The sequence below is a fragment of the Pinus tabuliformis genome, chromosome 8 (genome assembly GCF_031772625.1).
Source record: "Pinus tabuliformis cultivar Carrire ecotype Pingquan chromosome 8, CPIR1, whole genome shotgun sequence".
Classification (NCBI taxonomy): Eukaryota; Viridiplantae; Streptophyta; class Pinopsida; order Pinales; family Pinaceae; genus Pinus; species Pinus tabuliformis.
The window spans coordinates 458,280,553-458,297,583 of NC_142294.1; the positions used below are offsets into that span (position 1 = coordinate 458,280,553).

Here is a 17,031-nt window from a genome sequence, read left to right on the forward strand (position 1 = left end):
TCAACCTCTATATAGGCGCAACTTCTGTATATGCACATCTTTTATATATGTGCATATCTTCAATATATGCATATATACGGAAGTTGCACATATACAGAAATTACACATATACGAAAATTGTACATATATGGAGGTTGCATATATACCGTCACTGAAGTGATGCATAAATTATACATATATGCATCTTTCATATATGCATAGCTTCTGTATATGTACATCTACCGTACATGTTCAACTTTCATATGTGTGCATATACAGAAGTTACACATATAAATAGTTGTGCACAACTTCAACCTACGTACATACATAGCCTTCGTATATGCATAACTTCCGTATATACATATATGAATGTTTTTCATATACAAAAAATATGCGATGAAAAAGATAGAAAAACATTCATATATGTATATACGGAAGTTGTGCATATACGAAGGCTATGTATGTACGTAGGTTGAAGTTGTGCACAACTATTTATATGTGTAACTTTTGTATATGCACACATATGGAAGTTGAACATGTATGGTAGATGCACATATACAGAAGCTGTGCATATATGAAAGATGCGTATATAGATAATTTATGCGTCACTTCAGTCACTGTATATATGCAACCTCCATATATGTACAATTTTCGTATATGTGCAATTTTTGTATATGTGCAACTTCTGTATATATGCATATCTATTTATGCATATATGCAAGATATGCACATATACAAAAGATATGCATACATAGAAGTTGCACCTATATAGAGGTTGAAGTTATCCACAACTTTTGTATATGCACAACTTCTCTATATATCTTCCATATATGTAAAAATTCCGTATATGCGCATAATTTCCATATATGTTCAACTTCAATATGTGCACATATACAGAAGTTGTGCATACATAAAAACACTCTGCAACCATATACAGAAGTTGTGCATACATAAAAACAGTATGCAACTTCCATAATACGCATATACGATAACCTCCATATATACACAACTTCCGTGTATGTGCACATTTTCTGTACATGCACAACTTCTATATATGCACACATTTTCTGTATATGCACAACTTCCGTATATGCGCAAATCTTCTGTATATGCACAACTTCCATATATGTGCATATATGGTTCTCCTCCTCATCCTCATCATCAACATGATTCCATTCCTTCGTCGCATGAACTAGGGTTTCTTATTTCAACAGAAACATCAGATCTAAGGTTTTATCTACCAGCCCTAGGTTTTCACATCCAAGACTTCAAGTCTTCTAGAATTTACAAATCTTATATTTATAATAGTCATTTTACACCTTTTGCAAGTCGAAAAGAGGGAAATTGTGCATATAAATAATATATGTGCATATACAGAAAATATGCACATATACGCAAATTGGGCATATATTTCCCAATTTTGTACATGTGAATATATTATGTATATGTGCATATCTTTTGTATATGTGCAACTTCTGTATATGCACATATCTTCTGTATATGCGCAACTTTTGTATATGTGCGTACACATAAGTTGCACGTATACAAAAGTGCACAACTTTCATAACATGCATATACAACAGTCTCCATATATGCACAACTCCCGTATATGTGCATATTTTTTTTATATGCATAACTTTTACATATACACATATCTTCGGTATATGCACATCTACTGTATATGGACATATACAGAAGAAATTTACATATAAGAAATAAACGTATATACAAAAAATATGTGCATATACAAAAGTTGCACATATATAGAAGAAATTCACATATATCAAATAAACGTATATATGAATAATATGTGCATATACAAAATTTATGCATATACGAAGGATATGAACATCTTTTGCATCACATATGTTTTGTATATGCAAAACATTCATATATGTATATACGGAATTTGTGCATATACAAAAGTTGTGCATATACGAAGACTATATTGTATGTACGTAGGTTGAAGTTGCGCACAACTATTTATATGTGTAACTTTTGTATATGCACACATAAGGAAGTTGAACATGTACGGTAGATGCACGTATATAAAAGTTGTTCATATATGGAAAATGCGTATATAGATAATTTATGTGTAACTTAAGTCACTGTATATATGAAACCTCTATATATGTACAATTTTTGTATATTCGCAATTTTTGTATATGTGCAACTTCCGTATATATGCATATATATTTATGCATATACGCAAGATATGCACATATACAAAAGATGTGCATATACAGAAGTTGCGTCTATATAGAGGTTGAAGTTCTGCACAACTTCTCTATATATCTCCCATATATTTGAAACTTCCGTATATGTGCATAGCTTCCATATATCTGCAACTTCTGTATATTTACATATACAGAAGTTGTGCATGCATAAAAATAGTCTGCAACGATATAGAAAAGTTGTGCATACATAAAAACAATCTCAACTTCCGAAATATGCATATATGATAACCTCCATATATACATAACTTCTACATATGCGCACATCTTCCGTATATGCACAACTTCCATATATGCTCACGTCTTTTGTATATACAAAACTTGGAAAACTTGGAATCCATAACTAACCATAAAGACTTCACCTCTTCCTAGAGGGATTTGAGAAGCAATACAGACCTAGATCTAGGAGATCTTCAGACTCTCCAATATCTTGTAGATACAAACCTTCAGATCCCCGACAAGGGTGCCTTCATTGCTGGATAAGTGGTGGAGGAGGAAGTGGCAGAGCCTGTCCCATCTTTAGTATAGGTACAATTTCGTTATATGCACATATATATGGAAGCGATGGCTTCTGTATATGTACATATATGGAAGTACGGATATACGAAATATGTCTTCCGTATATGTGAAACTTCTGTATATGGATATATATGGGGCAATGTGCATATATGAAAGATGACTTCAACACCTCTATAGAAATCATATTCCATGTGTGAACTTTTGTATATGCAAATAGATATGCAAGTACATATATAGTAGTCGACTTTCATAAATACACTTGCAGTTTAGATAGGAAAGGGGAAGCCTTCAGCCTTGAGACTGCAAAATACCATATATATGTACATCTACCATATATGCGCAACTTCCATATATGGAAATTTCGTATATATAGAAATTGTACATATATGGAAGATATGCGCATATTTTCCGTATATGCGAAACTTTTCTATATGCACATATCTTTCAGGTATATGTGCAACTTCCGTATATATGTATAACCTCTATGTATGTCCGACTTTAGTATATGTGCATCAACCGTATATGCACAACTTCCATATATGCGCATATCTTATGTATATGCACATATACAAATGTTGTGTATATACAGAAAAACTACTTGAACATCATGTATGAAATTAGTTGAATCACATATCCTTCTGTACTCTTTGAGCAATAACTCGCTTTCAGTGCTACTTTGAGCATTAAGTTGCTTTCAATGCTAGGGGAATTACTAAGAACATATGGTAAGAGAGGCCTATCTGAACTAACCACGGTAAGGATAATATTTAAAGGGCATTATCTGAACACATGGTAAAGATAATATTAAAAGGGAATTATCCGGACATATGGTAAGAATAATATTAAAAACACTATTACTTCCAAATTTAAGGATAAGTTGTGGGATGATAAGGTGTTAGAGGGAAGAATGAAGCTAAGGTATTATAAGGAGGTGATTAACCCCATTATTACTAACAATAATTATGTTTTTGTCTTCACTAATTAGGTGAGACCAAGAAACAAAGACAACATATCAATGATGGTTCTTTATATGTGCATCTACCGTATATACGCAACTTCCGTATATCTGCATATCTTCCGTATATGTGTAACTTTATTATATGTGCATATCTTCCGTATATGCATGTCTTTTATGTATGTGTATCTACCGCATATGCACAACTTCCATATACGGAAATTTCGCATATACGGAAATTGTGCATATACAGAAGATATGTGCATATCTTCCTTATATGCAAAACTTCTCTATATGCACATATCTTCCATGTATATGTGCAACTTCTGTATATACGCATAACCTCCATGTATATGAAACTTTAGTATATGTAACTTCCGTATATGTGCATATTTTCTATATGTGCATCTACCATATATACACAACTTCCATATATGCGCAACTTTCTTATATGTGCATATCTTCCCTATATGCATGTCTTTTATATATGTGCATCTACTATATATGGAAATTGCGGATATACAGAAATTGTACATATACGGAAGATATGCGCATATCTTCCATATATGCGAAACTTCTCTATATGCACATATCTTCCAGGTATATGTGCAACTTCTCTATATACACATAACCTCCACATATCTGCAACTTTAGTATATGTAACTTCCGTATATGTGCATCTACCGTATATGCGCAACTTCCATATATGTGCATAACTTTCGTATATGTGTAACTTTCTTATATCTGCATATCTTCTGTATATGCACCTCTTTTATATATGTGCATCTACCGTATATGCGCAATTTCCATATATGAAAATTGCGTATATACTGAAATTGTACATAAACGGAAGATATGCGCATATCTTCTATATATGCGAAACTTTTCTATATGCACATATCTTCTAGGTATATGTGGCACTTCCGTATATATGCATAACATCTATGTATGTGACACTTTAGTACAGTAGAGAAATAAAATTCGAATTTGTTCTTAGCAGCTATTTGATTAATAATTAATTAATTCATCTTGAGTTAATTATTTGGAGCAAATCAAACATGAAATCTATGTGATCTTAGCTTCCTCATGATTCTCTTCTTGTCCATGAGGTATGATATTTTCAGATTTTTCTTTATTCATAGCCTATGTTTCCACCTCCGTTGGTTTCTAGAAGCGATGCGATCCAGCTCCCTTGCTTCTATCCGCAACCACTTGACTGTAAGAGGGAGCTGAACTCCCTCCTCCGCACCCCACCATGGTGACCACCGACAAAACCCTAACGCAAAACCCTAGTTCAGATTGCAAAGCCCCATGTTTTCTAGCCCATAATTAAATAAAATTATTTAAAATAAAATATATTAATATTTTTCGTCATATTTAAATAATACATTGAGGTCAAAATTGGATAAACTTGGTTAAAATAAATAGGTAAATATTTAATTTTGAATAAATAGATAAATAATTTATTTATTTATTAATGTTTTGAATAAAAATAAACATATTTATTTTTATTCAAAACTTTAATAAATAAAGTTAAGTGTCACTAGTACAACCGGTTCACAATGAGCCTCGTTTACAATGCAACCTAGGAACTTATGATCAAAACTCAGAGGTTGGTGTGCCTGTGCTAGGGGGATGACAGATGGTAAAATACAGTCAACTTAGGGCTGGTGTGGCCCAAGCTCGGTGTGATCCCCAAATGCCTTTGACAACTTAGATGCCCCTGGGTTGCGGTTCCTCTAGCCATGGGTCAAGTTTGGAGAATCACAAATAACTTGACAAAAAAAAAATCTTTAATAAATAAATAAACAAAATATGTATTTACTGATAAATTTATTTATCCAAAACTCAATATTTATATATTTAGTTCAAAATATCTATTTATGTAATCCATACTTAAATAAATAAATAAAATATTTATCTATTTATTCAAAATCAAATATTTACCTTTATTCAACCTTAGCTTTGTCTATTTTTGACCTCAATGTATTATTTAAATATGACCAAAAATATTATTCTATTTAATTTTGGATTTTTTTAATTACAATTTAATAAAAATAAAATAAATTCTTAAGATTTATTTTCATTATCTATATATATATATTTAAATTATGGAATTGTAATTTATTAAAAATAAAATAAATTCTTAATGTTTACTTTCATTATATTAATTTTTTTTATTAAGAAATAATAATTTCTAGTCAAAACTAACTGTTAGATTCTAACATTTAGAAATTATTTCTCTACATCGTTATTCATATTTAATCTTGATGTCATGATATGATTCTCCATCTTATCTTAATGATGAACCATGATGAACCACAGATGAATTTTGATGTCATATTCTTCGAATTTTTTTATGCAATCAAGAAAATGATAATGATAATAAAGATATTTATAAGAAATTGATAATTCAAGAAAATAATAATGATAATGATATTTATAAGAAAATGATAATAGTTTAATTAGGGATTTTTTTTATACAAACTTCCATAATGTATGCTTACCATGAGGAATGTATAATTATTTATGTAACTGTAAGAAATTAATAAAAAATAGTAATAATTGAATTATAATTTTTTATTTATTTTTTAGGTGTTACATATTACAAATAGATTTTATAAAGTAAAAAACCTTTTAATAAATATAGTATTAAAATTATAAAATTAATATATATGGCTAATTTTTTTTAGGTGTTACATATTACAAATAAATTTTATAAAGTAAAAATCCCTTTAATAAATATAGCATTAAAATTATAAATTTAAAATATATATAGATATATATGGCATAAATAATCGGTGTTGTATGGTGGTTTAGTCTCTACATAGCAGTTGAAAAAAATTATGCCGAATAGTCAAATTTAATATGAGAAAAAACACTTTTCATTTACTTATAATTAAAGTAAAATGAAATTTCAATGTTGTGAAAAACAAGTTCATCTGAATGGTTATCAATTGTAAACTATGTATGGACATTATTATAATCGGTCTTGATTCATTTCAAATCTGGATCTACCAAGCGAGGAGATGGATCAGACCTCTTTTCACTCTAAAAGAAATTTTCACCTCAATAGATTTGATTGTCACGACCCTGCTACTTTCACCATAAAAAAAAAAATTTATTATGTCCTACCTCCCATTTACCATGATTAGGATACTTTTGTTTCACACGAATATAGGAATTGTATCCACGTGAATTATGATTTATGGCTCACACACCTTATTCGATATTTGACATATGTTATCCTCGTATGGTCTCACTATGCATTAACCTTTTTAATAGCTCAACACATGTTGGTGCATTGGATTTCCCCTCGTCCGGATGGCATTAAACTCCAGCGCCACATGGTGAACGGTCATGGCCAGGTGGCTGTAGGCCATGTGGAGCCATGTGACCATTCTACGGTTTGTGCATTCGGTAAACGTGCCACACTCCCGCCCAAACGAACGACAAAGATTGTGTCTCCAGATCGGACGGTGAAAAATGGCCTTAGGGTTTGGTTGACATATAAGTTTACCGAGTTCTTCGGTTCTGGTTCATTTGCACTCTATGTTTCAGCAGTTCTTCCGACAGTCTCCTCCACCTTTCAGCTCCGCTGCTTGTACAGGTAACCCCCCCCACTATGGCAATTGCTTAAGGTTTACATTTGGTTCTTAACATCGTTTTATCAGATCCTAAGTATGTGCTCCCTCATTTGATACAGTTGATAACCGTGCGATGCTGTGCAGGAGGGTTCGGACTCCATGGCCTCGACCATTCAAGCAGTTTTCTGAATCGATTTGCACACACTTCAGGTAAGTCATCCGCAACTGTATACTTAATCGTTTGAGTCAGCTTATAATGGAGGTTTGACGGTCTTCAGTGACCCGACACGGAACTGATGCACGATGTTCTTGTGCTCAGGTCTGTTGTTTTGGCTTCAAGTTTTGATGTGGTTCACGGGCGGCACTCTTAGCCGGCTCTGTATTCCACAGAACCCTGAGGTTAAGGTTTATCGGTTACGGCCACAGGCCAACCGAGGGTTTGGTTGCTGGTCTTGATAATCACAGACGTTTATAGAATAAGTTTTGTATTTAATCGTTGTACAGTTCTATACTCTTTGATGGCTTGCCGTTATCATGAACTGGGGTTTACCCGACCCGTTCGCTCGGGCTTTGTTACAGTTAAACATTGTTAAGCTTGCCTTACTCACGGTTTATAATAGCATTGGTTGTGTTGATTCGGGTTGTAACCTTTCTATTAACTCATGCATATCTATGGTTCAGTTCAGGCACTCATCGATTTCTTGATTGGAGTTAATATATATGCGTATGTTTCCATTCCTGTGATACTGTATTTATTTATTTGATATTCATGGTTATTTTATCCTGGTTCAATTGCTGCGGTCATATGGTTACGGCTTGCTTCTGGAGTAATGGAAGCAAGTCCTTTCCTCTCCGCCTATATTCAATGGGTTGCATGAGGGTTTTTACCCGAATTTGATATTAAGATTTGCATCATATCCAGTTATTTATGCGTACAGTATTTCCACCTCGCTTGCTCGGCATGCCGTGACATTTGCGGTCTAATGCTAGTTTAAGGCTTATCTAAGAGTTTACTCATCACTGCTGTAACCATGATGTTCTTTTCAGTTTCACGGCTTCGTTGTTTTACTGAAGACCTGACTCTTAATACAGTGCTCGTAACCGTCTTCTTATCACTGGTTAACGTCAGTATTGAATATGGTCTCGTTTTGCAAGTTCATAAGCGTTGAAAATATTTTACTGTTTCGCATTCACTTGTATATATACTATTTCTTGCTGATTTTAGAATGCTCTCTCTCTTTATTTGGTTCCTGCCGCGTCATGTTTCATCTCTGTTATAACTTGTATGTCATAACCAGATCTGTATGGTCGACAGGGTTGAGGTTTACTCTGTAAACGTATATTTATTTGTTCATTCGCTGTCTCAAGAATATTAGTTGTATAACCGTATCTTTTAAATCTCGGTAAAAGGAATTATCAGCTAATACAAATATATCTTTAACCACGGCTTTTGTTTGCCATTGAGGAATCATACGGTTGACTGTAAATAAATACCATACTGTAGATATATCGGTATCTCCTTAATAACGAAAAATATAAATACTTGTATTTTCTTAAACTCTGTTTCCTATTTTATAAATAAGAATCCAGACTGCTATATTCTGCAAATTATCATTACCTGATTCTTAAGAAAACCTATTTAATGAGACATACCTGATAATCTGCTACTGTCGCTCTTACTGTAAGGTTCACCTGCAGCAATCTAGCTCTTATCCTCCCAACCTCGAGAATCCACTGCACTGGATCTCCCCTCCGAGCTATCTTGTAGGCCACAGCCTTTTTCAAGATTCAAGCACCACGGTGCAGGGTTATCTGGTCACAACCAGACTTAACCCAGTATTCACACTCTGCTCTCTCCTCTGGAGTCTCCTCTGCCTGTTCCTTAACAGCCCAGAGGTTTTTCCTTTCCACCCCTTTCTGGGTGAGAGGCAGTTGTCTCCTCTTCAGTTTCTTAACTGATTCTTTTCTTTTAATAGAAAAGGCCCCTTTGTTGAGGCTGCCATCATTCTTTCAACACATGTGTATAATAATTCATTATATTTTCTTTTAACAAATAATAATGTCTTAATAACAAGTTGTCAACCATATTGTTTTTACCACAACAATTACCGGAAATTACAAGTTACCAGGGTTATTACATCTTCCCCCCCTAGGATTGGACATCGTCCCGATGTCCATTCTTATCAAATAAATTTGGATAGGCTTTTCTGAAAAGTTCCTCGTCTTCCCACGTAGCCTCCTCAGGGCCATAATGCTGCCACAGCACCTTAATTTGGGTAATAGCCCGTTTCCGCAGCTGCACTTCTCTCCGGTCGAGAATGCTCTGTGGTTCGACTAGGACCCCGCCTTCCGGTTCGACCTGCAAACAACCAGCACTTAATCAATTCCTCATTAAGTGTAGTGGTATAATTAAACCTAATCGGATCAATTCTTACCCGTACATCTTGCCATTGTATAACATGTCTAGGGTCATACACATATTTCTTTAGGACAGAAACATGAAACACATTGTGAATCCTAATGTGGCTGGGTAAAGCAAGTTGGTAGGCCACCGGTCCTACTCTAGCGAGAATCTGAAATGGTCCGAAATATCGGGGAGCTAGTTTAGCGCACCCGCTCCACTGCAGTGCGCTCCTTCTAGTTTGAATCCTTACAAATACATGATCACCCACTTTATATTCTGCAAATCTTCTTTTCTTATCTGCGAAACTTTTCTGTCTGTCTTGTGCAGCCTTTAGGTTTGCTCGTACTTTCTTTACCATATCTTCCATGTCCTTTAACATTTCTGGACCCAAATTCAATTTATCCTCTACCCCACTCCAACCCGAGGGTGTGCGGCATTTTCGCCCATACAAAACCTCAAAGGGACTTAGCTGGGTGGAGGTGTGATACCCATTATTGTAGGCAAATTCAATCAAATGCAAATATTCTTCCCACTGAGTAGGCTTGAGCATCACATTTGCCCTCAGCATATCTTCCAATACCTGATTGACACGCTCAGTTTGTCCATCGGTTTGTGGATGATATGCTGTACTAAAATTCAGCTGGGTGCCCAACTCAGCAAACAATGTTTTCCAGAAAGTGGAGGTGAACTTCACATCACGGTCCGATATGATTACCTTTGGCATTCCATGCAGGCGGAACACATTCTGCATAAAGAGATGCGCAATTTGTACCGCCTTGTAAGTAGACTGTACGGGTATAAAGTGTGCTGCTTTACTTAGTTTATCAACTACAACCATAATAGAATCATTACCCTTCTTCGTTCGTGGTAAACTAGTTATAAAATCCATGGAGATGGTTTCCCATTTCCATTCCGGAATAGGTAGGGGCTGTAACAGTCCCGCTGGGTGTTGGTGTTCAGCCTTAATTTGCTGGCACTCCAAACATTTTGCCAAATATTCCACCACTTGCCTTTTCATTCCAGGCCAGTAATACTCTTTTTTGAGTGCCATAACCAACTTTTGATATCCTGGATGACCGGCATAATGGCTGATGTGGAATTCATCTAAGATCAGCTTCTTAAGGTCACCGGAGTTGGGTACATACATTTTTCCATTGAGATACAGCATCCCAGTGCTATCCAATGTATACCCTTGCTGTAACTTGTCATGATCAGCTTGCTGTACCTGCACTTTCAAATGCTGATATTCTGAGTCGTGGTGCGCTGCTGTTCTTATTTGTTCAACCAGCGAACTCTGCCACCGGCTGGCTGAAAGCTCACATAAATTATGAACTTTTCGACTTAAGGCATCTGCTACCCGATTTTCTTTGCCCTTTAAATGTTTTATTTCGAAGTCAAACCCACTTAGAAAATCTGCCCAACGACCTTGTCTCGCGTTCAAAGTGGGCTGATTGAAATAATGCGTTAGGCTATGATGGTCGGTTAACAGCAGAAATTTCTTTCCGAGAAGATAATGTCGCCACATTTTAAGGGCATGAATTACAGCGGTTAATTCTAAATCGTATGCAGAGTATTTCTGTTCATGTTCTTTTAATTTCCTAGATTCATAGGCTATTACCCGCCCTTCCTGCATCAATACTCCCCCCACGCCCTCTTTGCTTGCATCAGTGCACACCACGTAATCCTTATTAGGATCTGCAATTCTTAAGATGGGTGCGGTGGTGAGTAGGTGTTTCAAACAATCAAAACTCTGCTGACATTCTGCTGTCCACTTAAACGCCCTTCCTTTCCTTTGTAATGAGGTAATAGGATAGGCTATTCTCGAAAAGCCTTCCACAAATCTCCTGTAATAACCAGCTAATCCCATGAAGGACCTGATGTCCGAAACATCCTTGGGTGTAGGCCACTCCATAATAGATTTTATCTTCTCGGGATCAACCGCAATTCCCTCATTTGTAATCACATGACCCAAATATTGAATTTCTTCCTTAAAGAAATCACATTTGCTAAATTTAGCATAAAGCTGATGCTCCCGAAGAGTTTGCAACACCAATCTAAGGTGCTCCTCATGTTCCTGCTGGGAACGAGAATATATCAAAATGTCATCAATGAATATCAGTACAAACTTGTCCAAAAACTGGTGAAACACGCTATTCATCATGCACATAAAGGTGGCTGGCGCATTGGTTAAACCAAAAGGTAGCACTACGAATTCGTAGTGCCCGTAGCGTGTTCGGAAAGCAGTTTTGGCAATGTCCTCATCCTTGATCCTGATCTGATGATAACCAGATCGCAGATCAATTTTGGAAAACACCTTTGCTCCTTTCACCTGATCAAAAAGTTCATCTATTCTGGGTAGAGGATACTTGTTTTTGACCGTGAGCTTATTCAGCTGTCGGTAATCTATGCACATGCGAAAGGTCCCATCCTTCTTCTTCACGAACAATACTGGAGCTCCCCAAGGTGATACACTAGGTCGAATGTACTGCTTATCTAGCAATTCCTGGAGCTGCAACTTCAATTCCGTCAACTCTGGTATGCTCATCCGGTATGGTGCCCTCGATACTGGAGCTGCCCCTGGTACCAACTCTATAGTGAAATCTATGTCCCTTCTTGGAGGCAGACCCGGAATCTCTTCAGGAAAGACGTCTGTAAATTCCTGCACTACTGGTATGTCACTTAATGCAGACATCTTATCTTTTTGATTCGCATAGCCAACCTGTATGGCATAGATTTGACATTTCTTTCTAATACACTTAGCTAGTTGTGTTGCAGTTATAGGTCGAACCTGAACAGGACGTTTAATTCCCTGCAATTCCTGCTGCTGTTCCAAATCATCCTTGTAGTATATGGTCTTGGTTTTACAATTCACCAACGACCAGTGCTTCTCCAGCCAGTCCATACCAATAAGTATGTCATAGGAACCTAACGGAAGTATATTCAAATCTGCCTTTACAGGCTGTCCAGCTATACTAAAAGAACAGTTATTCACTTTAGCTAAAACCCGCCTTTTGGCTCCCGTAGCTAACTGTACCAACCATGGGTTTTTAAACTTTTCTGATGGTAGCTTACAGTGTTCCACTACTTTTGGACTAACGTAACTTAACGTAGCCCCTGGATCAATAAGTACAGCTACAGAAAGGTTTGAGATCTTACCTTCGAATTCCACCATGGAGGGTTGATATTCCGCTTGTCGGTCCTCCAGTGCTGCATTGATCCTTTGTACGCTACGTGCCACGTCCCCCACAGTGGAAGCTTCATGGACTTGAGATATCTGATCAGTCCTTTTACGCTGCGGACAGTTCCTAGCATAGTGCGGTCCCTCACATACCCAGCATTGAACTGGTGGTTTGGTTCCTTCAACCTCTCATTTAGCAGGGGGTTCACTAATCCTGTTCTCGTTTGGCTTAGGCCGGAAAGTTCCCTTACTCGTGCTTCTGTTAAACTGTCCTTTTCCAGCCCCTTTGCCACCATTTCCGTGGCTGCCTTTGTTGTTTCCAGCATTTCTGCTACCTTTTCTCTCATTCCATTTTCTGCTGGGAATTTCTCCCTTTTGTTTGTGTTGCTGGTAGCAAATTCTGGCCTTCCTAATTGCCTCATCCATAGTTCAGGGGTTGTCAAACTCAATTCGCTCTCTGATATAGGCTGGCAAACTACTCACAAACCTCTGCACCTTGGCCTTCTCCTCTTTTATGTAAGGCACATAACGCAGTAGAGAGGTAAAGCGATTTATGAATTCATCCATGGATTGTTGTCCTAGTCGTAAATCATGAAATTCTCGCGCCTTCTCATCATAAAAGCGCTCAGTTAAGTACCTCTCCTTAAAATATTTCTGAAATTTTTCCCAGGTTATGCTTTGCTCACTTACCCCTTTCACAATTTTAATTTCTTCCCACCACAAGGTGGCTTTGCCTTGCAACTGGAATATAGCCAATCGTGCTTTCAGATTTTGATCGTATTCATACAGCTGAAAATATTTATTAATATTAATCAGCCATGCTTCTGCTGCTTCCTCCTGTTCACCATCGAAAAGTGGGGGCTTGATTTTTCGAAATTCCCCCTGTAATTCTGTTTTCTGTCTCTTGGTAGCCTGCTGCTCTTGCACGTTATCTGAATGATCTTCACGCTCTTCTGAAATTTCAGGAGCATAATTCCGCCCCTCAGTGCCCCTTTGTTGTTCTGCACTAGGACTGGGTAAGGGTGGATTTTGTTTTTCCGACAAGCTCTTCAATATTCTTTCCTGTTCCATAGTTAATCGTGCATTGTCTTCTCGCAAGCGTGCCATTTCACCCTTCAGTTCTTGAACGGTTTGAAGTATTGCCTGATTAGCACTGCGTGTCTCAGCACCAAGCTGAACCCACAGTCCTGTGTTGTCTGGTGGAATGCCACCAGCTCCCGGCATTTCCTCCATCTTATTGTATAACTGTCAGCTGTGGAATGTCTCAATATGTTCCTGATATACACAAAAAGACATGATTAATGACATTGTATTGTATACATATATAAGATAATTGTTCTTTCTGTTCTTGTTGCTGTTCCAGAGGTCTCAGTTTTGAAACCTCGCTCTGATACCACATTGTCACGACCCTGCTACTTTCACCATAAAAAAAAAATTTATTATGTCCTACCTCCCATTTACCATGATTAGGATACTTTTGTTTCACACGAATATAGGAATTGTATCCACGTGAATTATGATTTATGGCTCACACACCTTATTTGATATTTGACATATGTTATCCTCGTATGGTCTCACTATGCATTAACCTTTTTAATAGCTCAACACATGTTGGTGCATTGGATTTCCCCTCGTCCGGATGGCATTAAACTCCAGCGCCACATGGTGAACGGTCATGGCCAGGTGGCTGTAGGCCATGTGGAGCCATGTGACCATTCTACGGTTTGTGCATTCGGTAAACGTGCCACACTCCCGCCCAAACGAACGACGAAGATTGTGTCTCCAGATCGGACGGTGAAAAATGGCCTTAGGGTTTGGTTGACATATAAGTTTACCGAGTTCTTCGGTTCTGGTTCATTTGCACTCTATGTTTCAGCAGTTCTTCCGACAGTCTCCTCCACCTTTCAGCTCCGCTGCTTGTACAGGTAACCCCCCCCACTATGGCAATTGCTTAAGGTTTACATTTGGTTCTTAACATCGTTTTATCAGATCCTAAGTATGTGCTCCCTCATTTGATACAGTTGATAACCGTGCGATGTTGTGCAGGAGGGTTCGGACTCCATGGCCTCGACCATTCAAGCAGTTTTCTGAATCGATTTGCACACACTTCAGGTAAGTCATCCGCAACTGTATACTTAATCGTTTGAGTCAGCTTATAATGGAGGTTTGACGGTCTTCAGTGACCCGACACGGAACTGATGCACGATGTTCTTGTGCTCAGGTCTGTTGTTTTGGCTTCAAGTTTTGATGTGGTTCACGGGCGGCACTCTTAGCCGGCTCTGTATTCCACAGAACCCTGAGGTTAAGGTTTATCGGTTACGGCCACAGGCCAACCGAGGGTTTGGTTGCTGGTCTTGATAATCACAGACGTTTATAGAATAAGTTTTGTATTTAATCGTTGTACAGTTCTATACTCTTTGATGGCTTGCCGTTATCATGAACTGGGGTTTACCCGACCCGCTCGCTCGGGCTTTGTTACAGTTAAACATTGTTAAGCTTGCCTTACTCACGGTTTATAATAGCATTGGTTGTGTTGATTCGAGTTGTAACCTTTCTATTAACTCATGCATATCTATGGTTCAGTTCAGGCACTCATCGATTTCTTGATTGGAGTTAATATATATGCGTATGTTTCCATTCCTGTGATACTGTATTTATTTATTTGATATTCATGGTTATTTTATCCTGGTTCAATTGCTGCGGTCATATGGTTACGGCTTGCTTCTGGAGTAATGGAAGCAAGTCCTTTCCTCTCCGCCTATATTCAATGGGTTGCATGAGGGTTTTTACCCGAATTTGATATTAAGATTTGCATCATATCCAGTTATTTATGCGTACAGTATTTCCACCTCGCTTGCTCGGCATGCCGTGACATTTGCGGTCTAATGCTAGTTTAAGGCTTATCTAAGAGTTTACTCATCACTGCTGTAACCATGATGTTCTTTTCAGTTTCACGGCTTCGTTGTTTTACTGAAGACCTGACTCTTAATACAGTGCTCGTAACCGTCTTCTTATCACTGGTTAACGTCAGTATTGAATATGGTCTCGTTTTGCAAGTTCATAAGCGTTGAAAATATTTTACTGTTTCGCATTCACTTGTATATATACTATTTCTTGCTGATTTTAGAATGCTCTCTCTCTTTATTTGGTTCCTGCCGCGTCATGTTTCATCTCTGTTATAACTTGTATGTCATAACCAGATCTGTATGGTCGACAGGGTTGAGGTTTACTCTGTAAACGTATATTTATTTGTTCATTCGCTGTCTCAAGAATATTAGTTGTATAACCGTATCTTTTAAATCTCGGTAAAAGGAATTATCAGCTAATACAAATATATCTTTAACCACGGCTTTTGTTGCCATTGAGGAATCATACGGTTGACTGTAAATAAATACCATACTGTAGATATATCGGTATCTCCTTAATAACGAAAAATATAAATACTTGTATTTGCTTAAACTCTGTTTCCTATTTTATAAATAAGAATCCAGACTGCTATATTCTGCAAATTATCATTACCTGATTCTTAAGAAAACCTATTTAATGAGACATACCTGATAATCTGCTACTGTCGCTCTTACTGTAAGGTTCACCTGCAGCAATCTAGCTCTTATCCTCCCAACCTCGAGAATCCACTGCACTGGATCTCCCCTCCGAGCTATCTTGTAGGCCACAGCCTTTTTCAAGATTCAAGCACCACGGTGCAGGGTTATCTGGTCACAACCAGACTTAACCCAGTATTCACACTCTGCTCTCTCCTCTGGAGTCTCCTCTGCCTGTTCCTTAACAGCCCAGAGGTTTTTCCTTTCCACCCCTTTCTGGGTGAGAGGCAGTTGTCTCCTCTTCAGTTTCTTAACTGATTCTTTTCTTTTAATAGAAAAGGCCCCTTTGTTGAGGCTGCCATCATTCTTTCAACACATGTGTATAATAATTCATTATATTTTCTTTTAACAAATAATAATGTCTTAATAACAAGTTGTCAACCATATTGTTTTTACCACAACAATTACCGGAAATTACAAGTTACCAGGGTTATTACATTGATCCCTCTAGAGGGCTTGGTAGATTGGGAGTTAACATGAATTTATGTTGGTAAATATTAATTTTTAATTAATAAAATACAAATAACTACTTTTATTAAAATTATTTATTACAATTTTATTTGTTTTTGTTTT

At 37.0% G+C, this 17,031-nt stretch overlaps 1 protein-coding gene and 1 long non-coding RNA gene across 3 annotated transcripts; both read left to right on the forward strand.

Moving 5' to 3' along the window:
• The first annotated feature begins 7,167 nt into the window (after positions 1-7,167).
• Positions 7,168-7,820, forward strand: LOC149236019 (uncharacterized). Of its 2 annotated transcripts, none has more exons than XR_016268369.1 (3): positions 7,168-7,297; positions 7,394-7,484; positions 7,594-7,820. It is a non-coding gene; the product is annotated as an uncharacterized LOC149236019 (long non-coding RNA). The 2 variants fall into 2 exon arrangements; XR_016268368.1 differs by having other exon boundaries at positions 7,169-7,297; positions 7,419-7,484.
• Positions 7,821-14,518: 6,698 nt separating this feature from the next.
• On the forward strand, positions 14,519-15,352 carry LOC149236020 (uncharacterized). The gene is made up of 3 exons (XM_089461493.1): positions 14,519-14,781; positions 14,903-14,968; positions 15,078-15,352. The coding sequence occupies exons 1-3, from the start codon at positions 14,519-14,521 to the stop codon at positions 15,127-15,129; spliced, it is 381 nt and encodes a 126-aa protein (XP_089317619.1). The 3' UTR covers positions 15,130-15,352.
• Positions 15,353-17,031: the final 1,679 nt, after the last annotated feature.

Bases quoted from the DNA above. Each gene is read 5' to 3' on its own strand.
- LOC149236020 (XM_089461493.1), top strand. From the start codon at position 14,519: ATGGTGAACGGTCATGGCCAGGTGGCTGTAGGCCATGTGGAGCCATGT. The intron at 14,782-14,902 runs GTAACCCCCCCC...GATGTTGTGCAG, and splicing joins CAGCTCCGCTGCTTGTACAG to GAGGGTTCGGACTCCATGGC. The intron at 14,969-15,077 runs GTAAGTCATCCG...TCTTGTGCTCAG, and splicing joins TCGATTTGCACACACTTCAG to GTCTGTTGTTTTGGCTTCAA.